This window comes from Plasmodium malariae (assembly GCF_900090045.1).
Source record: "Plasmodium malariae genome assembly, chromosome: 5".
NCBI classification, from domain to species: domain Eukaryota; phylum Apicomplexa; class Aconoidasida; order Haemosporida; family Plasmodiidae; genus Plasmodium; species Plasmodium malariae.
The window spans coordinates 1387769-1402453 of NC_041779.1; the positions used below are offsets into that span (position 1 = coordinate 1387769).

The 14685-nt window shown below is 28.0% G+C and overlaps 3 protein-coding genes across 3 annotated transcripts; all 3 read left to right on the forward strand.

The window, feature by feature from the left end:
* Nucleotides 1-1120: 1120 nt before the first annotated feature.
* On the forward strand, nt 1121-6388 carry PmUG01_05036100 (regulator of chromosome condensation, putative; the record flags this gene model as incomplete). The annotated part of the gene is made up of 1 exon (XM_029003575.1): nt 1121-6388. One exon carries the CDS (start codon nt 1121-1123, stop codon nt 6386-6388), a length of 5268 nt encoding a protein of 1755 aa, XP_028860508.1.
* A 1284-nt stretch (nt 6389-7672) lies between these two features.
* On the forward strand, nt 7673-9706 carry PmUG01_05036200 (RNA-binding protein NOB1, putative; the record flags this gene model as incomplete). Its single annotated transcript, XM_029003576.1, has 1 exon — nt 7673-9706. One exon carries the CDS (start codon nt 7673-7675, stop codon nt 9704-9706), a length of 2034 nt encoding a protein of 677 aa, XP_028860509.1.
* An 870-nt stretch (nt 9707-10576) lies between these two features.
* On the forward strand, nt 10577-13117 carry PmUG01_05036300 (conserved Plasmodium protein, unknown function; the record flags this gene model as incomplete). The annotated part of the gene is made up of 9 exons (XM_029003579.1): nt 10577-10691; nt 10851-11048; nt 11370-11436; nt 11799-11962; nt 12115-12213; nt 12585-12604; nt 12716-12759; nt 12851-12912; nt 13095-13117. 9 exons carry the CDS (start codon nt 10577-10579, stop codon nt 13115-13117), a joined length of 792 nt encoding a protein of 263 aa, XP_028860510.1.
* Nucleotides 13118-14685: the final 1568 nt, after the last annotated feature.

A 14685-nucleotide genomic window follows, 5' to 3' on the forward strand; every position in this document is an offset into this window, starting at 1 on the left:
TTTTTGTTCCTTTTTTTGTACGTTCGTTTTGTACAATATCTTCTATTCATTAAGAGGTCGAATTTTATCGCACTAAGTAGTTTTAAAAGAAAAAAAAAAAAAGAATTTTTCTATTTTCATTTAAAGGTGGTAGACTCCGTTGTTCTTTTCAAATTTTATACGGATAAAAATCATCAGCACTCACATATATATATATATATACATATATATGTACATGCATACGTACACATATGCCATAGTAAAGTTCTTGTGTAATTTTTATATATGCAACTGGGAAAAAAAAAAAAAAATTGAAAAGGAAAAAACCAAAATATAGATTCCAATTTTAGTCGTTAAAAAGAGAAGTAAAAAAAAAAAAAATATAATAATAAAAAATAAATAAACAAATAAATGGTTCGCCTGATATTAATCAGTTTCGCATTGAGGGAAAAAAAAAAAAAAAAAAAGTAGATAGACAGTGAAATAAAGAATGCTCTTTGTTAATTTTTACAAAATTGCAAATGAAAAAAGGAAAAACTAGTTTACACTTTAAAAAAAAATTTTTAAATTAAAAAAACTAAAAATTGATGTTTTATATTTTTGAGCACAGTTAATGAAAAAAATTTTTGTGGTTGTGGAGTTGAAAAAAAAGGACAGGGAAATTGGCGTTAATTAGTTCCCCACGTGCGTGTGTGTGTGTGTGTGTGTATGTATGTATGTATGTATGTATGTATGTATGTATGTATGTATGTATGTATATATATAAATATATATATGTACATTTTACTATATTTTTATACATCTGCACGCACAAACATATGTATATATATTATTGTACATATGTACCCACTTATACATATATATATGTGCACACGAATTTGCTTATTTGTCTTCTCATATTGATGCTACCCCTTTTTAGCAACAACTATGTTTCCCCAGTATAGCAGTCGGTTTAAACTATACGTTCGAATGCTTATGTAAAAAAAAAAAAAAAAAATAAGGTAACTTTTAACGTAGTGGATGAACTGACTCGTTGCAATAATAATAGAGGTAGTTTCATAAATAATTGGGGAGTAAACAACTAAACTGTTCAAACCGCTAAACCGAGCATATCACTAAACTGGGCTGGATTCCAAACAAAATGAGCGATCAGAAATGCTCGGAAAAGGAAAAGGAGTTGAGCCGAAGCGCAAGGATCCACGTGAACAGTGAGGATATAAGTAATGATAGCGAGGAAAAAGAAGATAACATAGTGGTGGATGTAAAAAGAAAAAACTGTTCACAGTATAACATTTTAGAACAATTGTCTATGTTGAGTAAAAAGAAAAAAAAGTTGATAAAAGAAAAAGATACATGGGATGTCTTATCAAATATATCTAATTATTCTTCAGATAACAACAAAGAAACAGAAAAAAAAAAATTGTTAATATGTATGGGTAATAATAATTTTGGTCAGTTAGGTTTCGACGAGAATGGGAAAATTGGGGTAATAGATTTTTCTAATATACCTATATACAAATATTTTTCTTCATATAACGAAACAAAAAAGAAATTAAAAAAATATAATAATATTGCAAAAGAAATAAAAAAAAAGAGGAATAATGACTCTTCTTTTATGCATTTCAAGCGATCAAATAATTCTCTACGTTATAATGAAATGTATAACAATATATTAACAAGACTTCCTAGCGATTTTAATTTGTCGACTATTAGGAGAACACACAATACAGCTACCTTTAAGAAAAACAGAAGTAAAAGTCGACCTCATAATGGAGTGGAAGAAAATAAAGTGAATACAAGTGGTAGTTGTGAGAAGAATAAAATATGCAATGAACAGATGATTAGCGATGATATAACAGGAAAAAATGGTGTAGAGAAATGTTCCTCCAAGAAGGAAGAGAAAAACAGAAAAGATCATACAGTGTCATATGATGAAGGACAAGGAGAAAAAAAAAAAAACAGCGAAATGTCGAGCAGTGTAAAAACGAATTGTAGTGTTCCAGTTAACCCAATGAAATTAAGAAATACCAATTATATGAAAAGGAACAAGTATGAGGAAAGCACAATAATTAATAAGAAAAAAATAAAAAAAAAAACATTTTCCGAAAATGATAATGATGCAAAAATACATGACGAGAAAAGAACAAAGGAGTATGATGAATTTCTTCAGGTAAAGAAGGATCAGAATGGAGGAGATAATGGCAATGGTAGAAGCGGCGATAGAAACCATAATGACAACCATAATGACAACAATAATGACAACAATAATAGCAGTAATAATAGCAGTAATAATAGCAGTAATAATAGAAACAATAATAGAAACAATAATAGAAACAATAATAGAAACAATAATGGTGAGGACTATGGGGGAGGTAGGGATAAAAGCGAAGAGTTGACTTTTTTTAACCCTAAAGTAATTAATTGCGGAAAATATCACTCAGGTGTAGTCAGTAAGAATGGTTTTGTGTGTCTATGGGGATTAAACTGCTATGGGCAGTTAGGAGTGAATCCTCAAAAATCTATTTATACTTGTTATAAAAAAACAAAAGTACGAGTATTAGGAAAGGGGAAAAAGGAAAATAAATTATCAACAAGAAGATATAATATATGCTCATTTTTACGAAAGGAAAAAACTATTTTATCACCATATATTTACAAATTAATTCCTTTGAAGCATTTTGGATATAAACATAAAGTAAAAGATTTAAGTTTAGGTGCTTTTCATACGATGTTATTAACCTACAGTGGGCATGTCTTTACCTTTGGTTGTAACAAAAAAGCGCAGCTGGGTCTACCCAATTATTATAATAAAAAAATATCGTACACAAGTAAAGCTTTTCTTATTCCATCGAGCAGCGATTCGAAGCAGTTTTCATCGCAGAGGTATTGTCACCTGCGGAATAGTAGCAGCAGCAGCAGCAGCAGCAGCAACAGTCGTGGTTGCAGTCGTAGTGGTGGCCTCTCTTATAGCCGCACTTGCAGTAAGAACGACGCTACCTTCTTGAGCAAAAATACATTCTTCTTTTCTACTCGTTCCAAATATGCAAATATTGCACGTCCGGTCATTTACATAACATGCGGGGCTTATCACAGTGCCGTCATAGATGCAAACAAGAAATTGTGGTTATGGGGATGGAACAAATATGGGCAAATTGATAATACATATATCAATGAAAAGATAAAAATGAGAGAAAGGGAAGATCATGACACTTGCAGAAAGATTGGTATTAATTTCTTGGGTTTGAGTAAATCTGGTGGAATAAAACAAGAAGAGAAATGTAATGCATTAGGTGAAGAAAACGAAATGGTATACTGTAAAGGAAAGGAAAATGGGAAAAGTAAAAAGAGTAATAATAAAAATGTCAATATCCCTAGAAATATTAAGATAAAAAAAAAAAATATTCTTCAAGTGAGTTTAGGTAAATATCATAGCTTATGCTTGACAGAAGATAAAGCTGTATATGTATGGGGATATCTAAAAAAGAGAGAAAAGAAAAAAAATTGCTCTTACCTAACATGTCAGGACTCTATTGATCATTATAAATATATTACACCGTTAACTAAAATAACTTGTTTAAGTGACTTATATATTTCAAATATTACATCCTCTAGTACACATACAGCCTTTGTTGCTCCTATAAAATATAGCAATGAAAAGAGTCCATTTGTAATGTCCTTTGAAGAAAGAAGTATGCTGCAGATTAGTGAAAGTGCTGGGGATCGGTACAGGTGTAATATATTACTAAGAGATGAAAATAATAATGAACATTTTTTGAAATATTTTTCTGATAATGTTTTAACAAGAGGGGGTGACAAAGTGTTTTATGTTAAATACACTGACTTATATTACTTAGTTAATGTTGAAAGTACTGATAATGACCAAGCAGTAAATAATAATAAGGCAGGAAGCATGTACTACTACATGAACAATGAATACAATAGTAACAATATTTCGAATATATCGAATAAGTACTATATTAGTGGTAGGTGGAAAAATGAAGGATGTAGTGATTTACGTGCATTTGATACAAATAATATACAAAAAGGGAGTTACATTCAAGCCGCTGTTCATACTACTATTACGAGGAGCAGGGAAAAGATAGAAAATATAGGAAAAGTAGAAAAGAAAGGAAAAATAGAAAAGACAGAAAACATTTTAAGACCTCTGTTCCTTACAAATGATAACAATTTCGATACTATAAATACATTACAAGTATATCAAGTGGCTATGGGGAAAAACTTTGGCATATTTTTAACTTCCTCACCATCTATAAATAAAATTTTAAATAAAAAAAAAATAGATTATATTAATAATATTTGCTCATTAAATGTTCTTAGAAACAAAATCCCTGAGAGGAATTTATTTGTCATAGGTAATTCCGACCATGGTCAGGTAATCCTACCAAGTAACTGCAGACATACTGCCATTCCTATTTATTTAGACAAGAACAAACTAATAGATGAAGTGCTAATACGAAATAAAAAATATAGCTTCTTAAATATATCAAAAAAAAAAAAATACTCGGATCAAATAGCGTATAACAGTAAATTGTATTACTTAAAAAAATACCATGAACGTATAAAAAAAAGTGCGACAAATTCTAGCCTCTTATTTAATGAATTCGATAACCAAAACAGGTTTTCTTTATTTACAAACACGCGCAGTAGTAATCACAGCGGCGGTAAGAAAAAGGGCAGCAATAATAGCAGCGGTAACAACAACAGCGGTAATAACAGTATCAGTAATAACAGCAGCAGCAATAACAGCAGCAGTAATAACAGCAATGCTAAAAGACTAATTTCCCTAAGTGCCTGCAAATTCAGCGAGTTCAGCGCAAGCATGTACAACAGGAATAGAATGTCCATTTCTCCCGTACATTCCTCTAGTGACAGGAGTAGTAGCAATAATAATATTTTCAATTTCAACCTTAATCAGAAAAGAAACATGAAGGAGAGTGAAAAAATATTAGCTTCTTCAGGGGAACAAAATGATTCAGGGGGAAATAAAAAGGTACCTCATATGAATAAGGGGCACGGGGAATTCACCGTAACCCCCACCATGAAGGGGGACACCAGCACGACCAACAAGGGGTGGATGAATGGGTCTTCCAGTAGGTGCAATAACGAGGGCAATATCGAGGGTAATAGTGGGTCCATCAGTTGGTCCATTAATGGTTCGATTAACGGGTGCAATAACGGGTGCAATAACGGGTGCAATAACGGGTCCATTAACGGGTCCATTAACGGGTGCAACAACATGTCTAATAATGGGTCCAATAACGAGCTCAATAGGTCCTCGAACAGTAGTGGAAACAGACCCCAGTTTCACCTCTTCAACAAAAGTAACGTTTCAAGTTTGCAAAATTCATGTAAGACATCTTCTTCATTACTACGTGACAGTTTGAATGAAAATATGAACAGTGAAGATAAAATACGAATAAATAGCAACGATAGCAACGATAGCAACGATAACAACGATAACAACGATAACAACGATAGCAACGATAACAACGATAACAACGATAACAACGATAACAACGATAGCAACGATAACAACGATAACAACGATAACAACGATAACAATAACGAAGTTCTAACAACAATGCAAAATAAGAACACAAATCAGGATAAAAAAGAGAATGATTCATTATATACACTTCAAAAATCAAGTATTTATAATTCGTCCAGATGCAGCGATGCGGATACAAGTAAAAAGAAGTCTTGTGAAAAAGATGTTAACATGAGCAAAGTACATTCGTGCAATGGGAATTATAAGGAGACAAGTATAGAAACTATTACACGGAACAATAGTACTCCTTCTATGAATGAATTAAATTATAACCTTTTTGAAAATAATAATATATCGAATGGTTTAAATATGAACACATATGAACATATGGAAAATTCCAAACAGAGGGAATTCTCTTTAAATTCATTAGATAATTGTGGTACTAGCGAGGAATACGAAAAAAGAAAAGAAAAAAAAGAAAAAAAAGAAAAGAAAAATATATATACGCCTAGCAGATCTTCGACCCACACACAACAACTAGATGAAGAGAGCAAATATTATTATTCTTCTCGTAAATATATGATGAAAAGTTCATGCATAAATAAAAAGGAGTTATTTCGAAGTATGATATTACATACTATTGAAAATATAAATGACAATTTTTTAAGTAATCAAAATGAACATATTAAATTAACTAATTGTGAACAAGTTAAATCGAAATTTAAAGTATTTAAAAAGAGAAATTCTTGTCTATGGAATTATTTCACCTATCATCATACTAAAAAAAAAAATCCCTTCAATTATAATTTATCTGAAAATATTGTTAACATTACGCTGTTAGATATAGCTTGCGGTGACTACCACTCCTTGGTTTTACTAGAAGTCGATATGCTCACGTGAGACGTGGGCGAAGCGCGGATCTCGCTCTCAATTTTGCAACAAGGCCATAAATATATATGCATACATATATATATACATACATATACATATATATATAAATATATATATTTTTTTTTATTAGCCTATTCCATTTAACTGTTTATACTCGAAACAAATGTATGCGCATTCAAATGTACACTTAATTATGTTCACCTGAATGGTATGCATTAATAGGTACATGCCACACAAGGTTGACTATTCCCCATTTTGAATAACATCATTAGCATCACAAACAAGGGGGATGAAGCAAAATTTGTGTTACTGCAAAGTGGAAAATTTTACCTGCACAGATTGGTATACATAAATTAATATACATATATATGCATGTATATATATGTATGTATATATATGTATGTACAGGTAACTGTGCTGGTGGAAATGCAGATTCTTTTCCCAAAATTTATGGGAAAATATGAAAGTGGAAAAAATCTGAACGATGAAATAATTTACAACTTTATATGTTACATAAACTCCGATTTATTTTGCTATTGTAAATTTTTTAATTTCGTACGTGAGAAATGTTATATACATGTATTTATTTATATTTATGTACATCCCCAGGTGCTAAAATATTGCGCAATATTATTCCCTTAGGCGTATTTTATTTTATTTTATTTTATTTTTTTTTTCCAATTGAAAATATATCCACCGTTGAAGGTTCAAAATTGCAAATCGTTAAAAGGAACATATTAAGAAAAAAAAAAAAAAATGGCGAAAAAGAAAAAAAGAACTGTATTATGAACTAAGAAAAAAAATAATTCCTGCATATATATATATGTATACATATAGGCGGTGTTTCCAGCCTTTTTATAAGCTTAATCTTTCTTCATCCAAGAGAAGGGGAACATCTTTTAGTCATTCCGTTTCTTAAAAAAAAAACTAACATAAGGAAATTTTTATCAGTTGAAAAAGTACAATTATAGCGCAAATGTATAAATTCATAATATATATATATATGCATGTATACATATATATTTTTATATTTATATGAACGTACATAATATTATAAGAAAATAAGCAGTACAGAAAAAAGGAGAGGAAAACATACGTAGGTTTTACCTCTATTATTATTGTTGTTTTTTCAGTTTAAATTTTAGCTAGAGGAACAGTTCAATTTCTGTATTTGTGCTGCTCACATATCTAAGATAAAAATACATATGTTTATTAACTGTTAATAAAAAACATATACCTTTTGTATAACATTAAAAAAGAAGAACATATAACCACAAATGTAAGTTATATAATATGGAAAAAAAGAAGAAATATGTGTTGGATTCAAATAGCTTAATTAAATTTAAGGATTTTTTATTTATGCATTATGACTGTTATATAACAGAGGGAGTAATAAAAGAAATAAAAGATGAACATTCGAAGAAGAAGTTAAACAACATTCTTCCATTGTTAACAATTGACAGAGCAGAGGAAAAAGATATTAATTTTATAAAATATTTTTCAAAATTAACAGGTGATTATGAATCCTTAAGTGAAGTCGATATTGAAGTCATTGCATTAACGTACATGTTACATAGAAAATATGGGGACGTCTCAAAATTAAGTTCAGCCCCGTTAGAAACGATTTACAAATATGACGATGTTGTATATGATTATTCCAATTATAACAATAAAAAAAATACGAAAAAAAAGCGTGCACAAAAGAACGGTAAAGGAGCAAACGACCAAGTAAGTGAAAATATCACCATAAAGTCGCACTCAAATGAGGACATGAGCACTGATGGAAATGCTGAAGTCGATTCAAATGGTTGCTCCATATATTTGAATAAGGTAGGTACAGGAGATATTGGGAAAAAAGGTAAAGATGAATTTAAAAGGGAAGATTATTTAGTGGAAACTGAAAAAGAAAAAAAAGCGCAAGGAGGAAAGCTTGATGATAATGAAACAGGTGATATAAACGGCGAGCGCAGTGAAAATGTGCCACGTGCCGTAATTTCTGAAGGGGAAATAAAACGCGAACAGGACATAAAACTCGAACAGGATATAAAACTCGAACAGGATATAAAACTCGAACAGGATATAAAACGCGAACAGGATATAAAACGCGAACAGGATATAAAATCCGAACAAGATATAAAACGCGAACAGGATATAAAATCCGAACAAGATATAAAATCCGAACAAGATATAAAACGCGAACAGGATATAAAACGCGAACAGGATATAAAACGCGAACAGGATATAAAATCCGAACAAGATATAAAATCCGAACAAGATATAAAACTAGAACAGGATATAAAACTAGAACAGGATATAAAACTCGAACAGGATATAAAACTCGAACAGGATATAAAACTCGAACAGGATATAAAACGCGAACAGGATATAAAATCCGAACAAGATATAAAACGCGAACAGGATATAAAATCCGAACAAGATATAAAACGCGAACAGGATATAAAACGCGAACAGGATATAAAGTCCGAAGAATACATTAGCGATCAAGACGACGTAATTGATGACAGTGCAAACTACGGGGACTATGTAAGTGATGACCAGGATATATCTGAAGAGAGCGATGAGTTGGGCGCAGAAAGAAATGAAAACAAAAAAATTTTTGGATGCAAAACAATAAAAGAAGAAATAGTTCAAGTAGAGTCAAATGAAAGCGATTGTGATGACGGAAATGGAAAATGGATAAATATAAACAATTTTGATACGTTTAATTTAAATATAGATAGAAAAGAAAAATTTGATATAGATATTGCTTGTGTTACTACAGATTATGCAATGCAAAATGTTATGTATCAGATTGGACTTAACGTAATAACTATAGATGGATATAAAATAAACTCTGTTAAATTATGGGGATATATATGTACATCATGCTATTTTTTTATGAGAAAAAATTTTTTATTATTTTGTTCTAAATGTGGTAATAACAATTTGAGAAAAGTAAATGTTGTTGTTGATAATGATTTAAAAAAGCTAGTCGTTAAAATACCCCAATTTCGAGTAAATTGTAAAAATACTATATTCAGTATTCCTAAAAAGAAAAACAAAACGAAAAATAAATTTGAAGAAAAATTACAAATATTTAGAGAAGATGAATTATTAATTGGTGGTAGAAAACAGTATTTATCACATCAAAAAAAATTATATGAAACTCAAAAAAATTTAAAAGATCCATTTAAGAGTGATAATTTATATGATTATAATAATGATTGGTCTTATAGAACAACTTTAAAAAGTGGAAAAATTGCTATTTTAAGAAATCCGAAAATTGTCGTTGGAGGAAAAAGGAACATCCACAAAAAAAAGACGTAAGGAAAAAATATATCGTTCTTTCATAGGTTTAAAAATATAAACTTTATCCTTTTTATTATTCCTTCAATTTTACTGTTCTCTAGTATTTATTTTGTTTTTACATGATTTCGTGAATAATATACATTTTTGTTTATCCTAGCACTTAACTGTTGCTAAGTCTCCTTCGTTTTGTTTTTTCCTTTTTTTTTGAACATTCAGCCTATCTTTATTTTGTTTTATTTAATTTTATTTTATTTTGTTTTATTTAATTTTATTTTATTTTGTTTTATTCTATTTTATTTTGTTTTATTTTATTTTATTTTGTTTTATTTAATTTTATTTTATTTAATTAATTTTTTTTTTTTTTTTTCTTTTTAAATTTAAATAAGAACTTGATTTTTCTTTTTCTTCTTTTCAAGTTGTGCTTTTTTTTAAAATAAAAAAAAACAGTAACTCTTAAAACGATTTTTAATGAAAAAAGTCTACATTATGATGTAATGTAAGTACACAGGTTAAAAAGAAAAAAAAAAAAAAGAAATCGAGCTTTTTTTCTGCGCATGTAACGTTAAAAATACGTCCAAATTTGTTCTGAGGAAGTAAATGGAAATGAGCGATCGTTCTTCACAAAACTGAATGGAAGGAATGCATTCCCATCAGCCAGCGCACTAGAATGTGTATATATATACGCATACATATGATGAACTAAGCTTAATTAAGTGAAAATAAAAAAAGAACAAATCTACCCAAAAAAAAAAAAAAAAAAAAAAAAAAAAAACATAAAATAATAGGCATATCATTGTATGTGTTACGTTCAATAATAAAGAAAATTATTGTTAATTTTACTATTTAATTTATTTTTAAACATAAATAAACAGATTATTACTTTAAAAAATGAGCGGATTTAGCGTTTTCTTAATTTTTTTTTTGCATGTCTTACACTACTCAGTTATTCGCACGAAAATACCAATTGAAAATCCCCCTTTTATATTCAACAGCAGCGATGAAAGTAACAAGAAAAAAAAAAAAAAAAAAAGACAACATATATACATAAAAGTGTATACTCTTCACTACAATCAAAATGAGGTTGTTTTCTACCCAGTTCCGTATTCCATAAAATTATAATTAAATGAGCAAAATAAAAAACAAGAAAAAAAAATTTTTTTAGATGAAATGAGAATGTTTCTTGACAATGAAATACCAAAAGATGATACACTAAAACATCCATATTCACAAGATGTTACTCTTGAGAATTTCCCAAACCCTTTTATTCATCCTTCTTTATGCAATAGAAGTGGGTTAAAATATTCTTACATATGCGACCCAAATAAAATACTATCAAGGAATATAGCGGATAAAGTTGAGGGTACGTTTACTTTTCCTTTTTTTTTTTTTTTAACTATTATACGTTGTGGAAAAAAAAAGAGAAAAAAAAAAAAAAAAACCATAAATCTATGAAGCAATTGCACAATGAAGTAGCTATGGTCGAACAACAGTGATGACCACGCAGAAATATAGGAACGCAAACACAATTCGAAGTTTATTTTGTCTTTGTCTATTTTATATATATATATATATTTTTTTTTTATTTATTTATTTATTTTTTACTTATTTACCTTTTATTAATTTATTTTATTTTATTTTATTTTTTTTTTTTTGGAACTATTGCATTAAATTGCAACTGAAGAGATTTTAAGCTACCAAAGACGCAACTCTAGTCACTACTGCATGGATAAGGGAGAAGTGCCTTATGTGTAATTCGTACATAACATATATTTTTTTTTATTCTCTGTATATTATTTTAAAAGAAAAAATGGAAAAAATTGTACTTGGAAATATTATATAAAAAATAGGTGCTTCTTTTCAAAATGTATATATATGCATATATACGTTAGTAATAATAAATACAAACTAGTGTGTCCTATAATGGTATGCACTCTATCTGAATGTTTTATTTAAAAACGCTAAATAAATATTCATTATCTGTAACTCGTTATTTACTACTTACTACCTATTGTTTTCTTTTTTGTGTAAATAAAAATGTTATGCCTGAATTTGGCATACATATATATTTTTAAAATTCAACAAAATATAAAAAAAATAAATAAAATATTAGTTTAGGTGTGGCTTTGATAAAAAAATTACCTTATGGAATTAGTGCAGACATGTTCGGTAACCAAATATTAGACTACTGGAAATTAGGAAATAAAAATTGTAACGATGGAATTTTACTTCTTTTTGTAAAAGATGATGCAACCTTTGAATTAAAATGGAAGAAAGGTAATTAACACTTTTAAAATTTGTCAGCACGTGAAAACATGAAATGTGACCATCTCCCAAAAAATGTACACTCATGTGTGCATATATATACATATATATGTACACATACTTACGCCCCCTACATGAATATTAATATTGTTGCTTAAAAATAGGAGCGCAGTCAATAATAAATTTCAGAACGGCCACGTCTATGAACAAGTCCTTTAACCAGAACATACGAAGATACTCACTAGAACATTCTATATTAAGGGGTAAAGATGGGGAAATCCCTTCGTATTAAAATTTATAATAATAATTACTATCACTGTTGTATATACGGGGTTAAAAAAAGGGAATATATGAAATTTTTATTTAAGTTACATATGAACAGTAAAATATGTAATTTGTTCTACTTGGTTTTTATATATAATTTAAATTTTATTTTTAATTTTAATTTTATTCACAATTTAAATTTTATTTTTAATTTTAATTTTATTCACAATATAAATTTTTTTAATTTTAATTTTATTCACAATTTAAATTTTATTTTTAATTTTAATTTTATTTATAATTTTAATTTTATTTATAATTTTAATTTTATTTATAATTTTAATTTTATTTCTTTTTTTTTTCTTTTGCGTAGCTGTGAAATTAACATCGCAGGTATGAAGACACATATATACATAAATATATATATATATGTATATATACGTATACATGCTTTATAAAATTCTGGGACAAACTTTGGGTTATTTTTTTTTTCACTTTTTCAAGTACCTCACGGGGGAGATAATTCCACCAACGCAAACGACACAAATGTAATTACGAAGAAAGAAAATATTAAACATAAAAACGCGAAAATATTAAATATGAAAATTCAACATAATGCTGTGTCCATTAACTCTATAGGGTTGTCGCTCTAACTATTGCTATTGTAGTAGGACTAGGTTACCTTGCTTGTATCTTAATAGGTGCCATTAAATAGATAAACATATATATATATATATATATATATATATATATATATATATAAATACAAGTATATATTTGTATACATTTATGCCTATGCATGTGATTCTTTTTTTTTTTTATTTCTTCCAGTGTAACAATTACAAACATGCAATGGTGTTAAATTGTTTTGTTTTTCTTTCAGTTTTCGCTGATGCTCAGAAATGAAACGATTAATTTAAAGGTATTCGTACTTTTCGAAGGATTAAAATGTGCCTTTTTTTTTTTTTTTTTTTTTGTTTAAGAATTTAGTATGAATCTTAAATGATAGATATGGCTTAATTTTCTTTTTTTTTTCTCCCCCATTTCTTATCATTAGTTCAAAAAAAATGCGGGGAAATAAAAAAATAAAAATATTGTGTCCACATTTTTGCATTGGAAACGTTCTGCTTTCACTACATATGTATGTCGTAATTAAACCTAATTCTTTTTGTAATTATTCTGTCTTTTTGATGTTTAAATTGTTTCTGTTTTTTTATTTTGAACTTTTTATATAAATATAAATGAAAACTTAAATAGCGAAAAGGTTAACGAATAATATGAATTTTATTTTTTATTTCTTTTACTCAAAAACACACTACCATTAAGCGTTTTTGAGTAATGAGGAAGTAAAGATAATCATGGTTCTTTTTGTTCACTTTTTCTCCCAGTTTTTTATATGCTGTTCTTTCATTTTGGATTTTTTTTTTTTTTCTTTTTTATTTTACCTCTGTCTTTTCTCTCATAACGTTGTGCGTTTTTTCCTTATAACCCTTAATTGCACGTATAAGGTATAAACATCATATACATATGTTCGCTTGCATATATATACAAATAAGCATTACTTTTATTTTATTTTTTTTCCATAGCTTGGGAATAATTTAAAACATCGATTTTTACTCCTTCCCTCCTCCCCCCAATTTTTTTTTTTTTTTTATTATAAAACTTTTCCTTGAAAGAATCCATAAAATGTGTGTGTGTGTGTGTGGGTGTATAATTCATGTTTAATAGGGCATTTATATAAAAAATATTTGTAAGTTCGCGAAAACATCTTAAATTGCCAGTTTTTTTTTTTTATAGATTTAAAAATTTATGAACAAGCAAGAAAAAAAAAAAAAAAAATTGGAATATGTATTTATAGCTACTCATAAAATGTAGCTTCCCAATTTTTACAAATTTTTTTTTTTTTTTTTTTTTTCATTCAGACTTGAACCATTGAGTGCGCACTTACACGCATGAATTAAAAGGAATAAAAAAATGAAAATTTTTAAATGAAAATAAGAAAAAAATATGTTTAAAATTTTTGCAAATACGACACACAAAAAATAAATATAAGAGTAGATAAATTCTTAAACAAAAATACGTATAAATGTATGGGCTATTTAAGTAGTACATGATATTTAATCTTTAGTTACACCTTGATTGTATGATATATACTACCATAATTATAACTGGGACAAAATATATAATGTACTCATAATAAACACATGTACTTGTAAGTATTTTTTTTTAAAAAAAACATCCTAAAATATGAACAAGCTATGCAAAAAAAAAAAAAAAAAAAAATATTCATATAATAAATAGCTATATATGTACTTTACATATGTATTTTTTTTTTAAATACCTACTTTTACCCACTTTTTACGTATTCTCGCCATGTTTATTTTACCTCAAGAAAAGAAAAAAAAATAATCTTTATATATAATAGTATTTCAAGTATAAATATTTTTTTTTTTTGGAAAAAAAACCTATGAGGA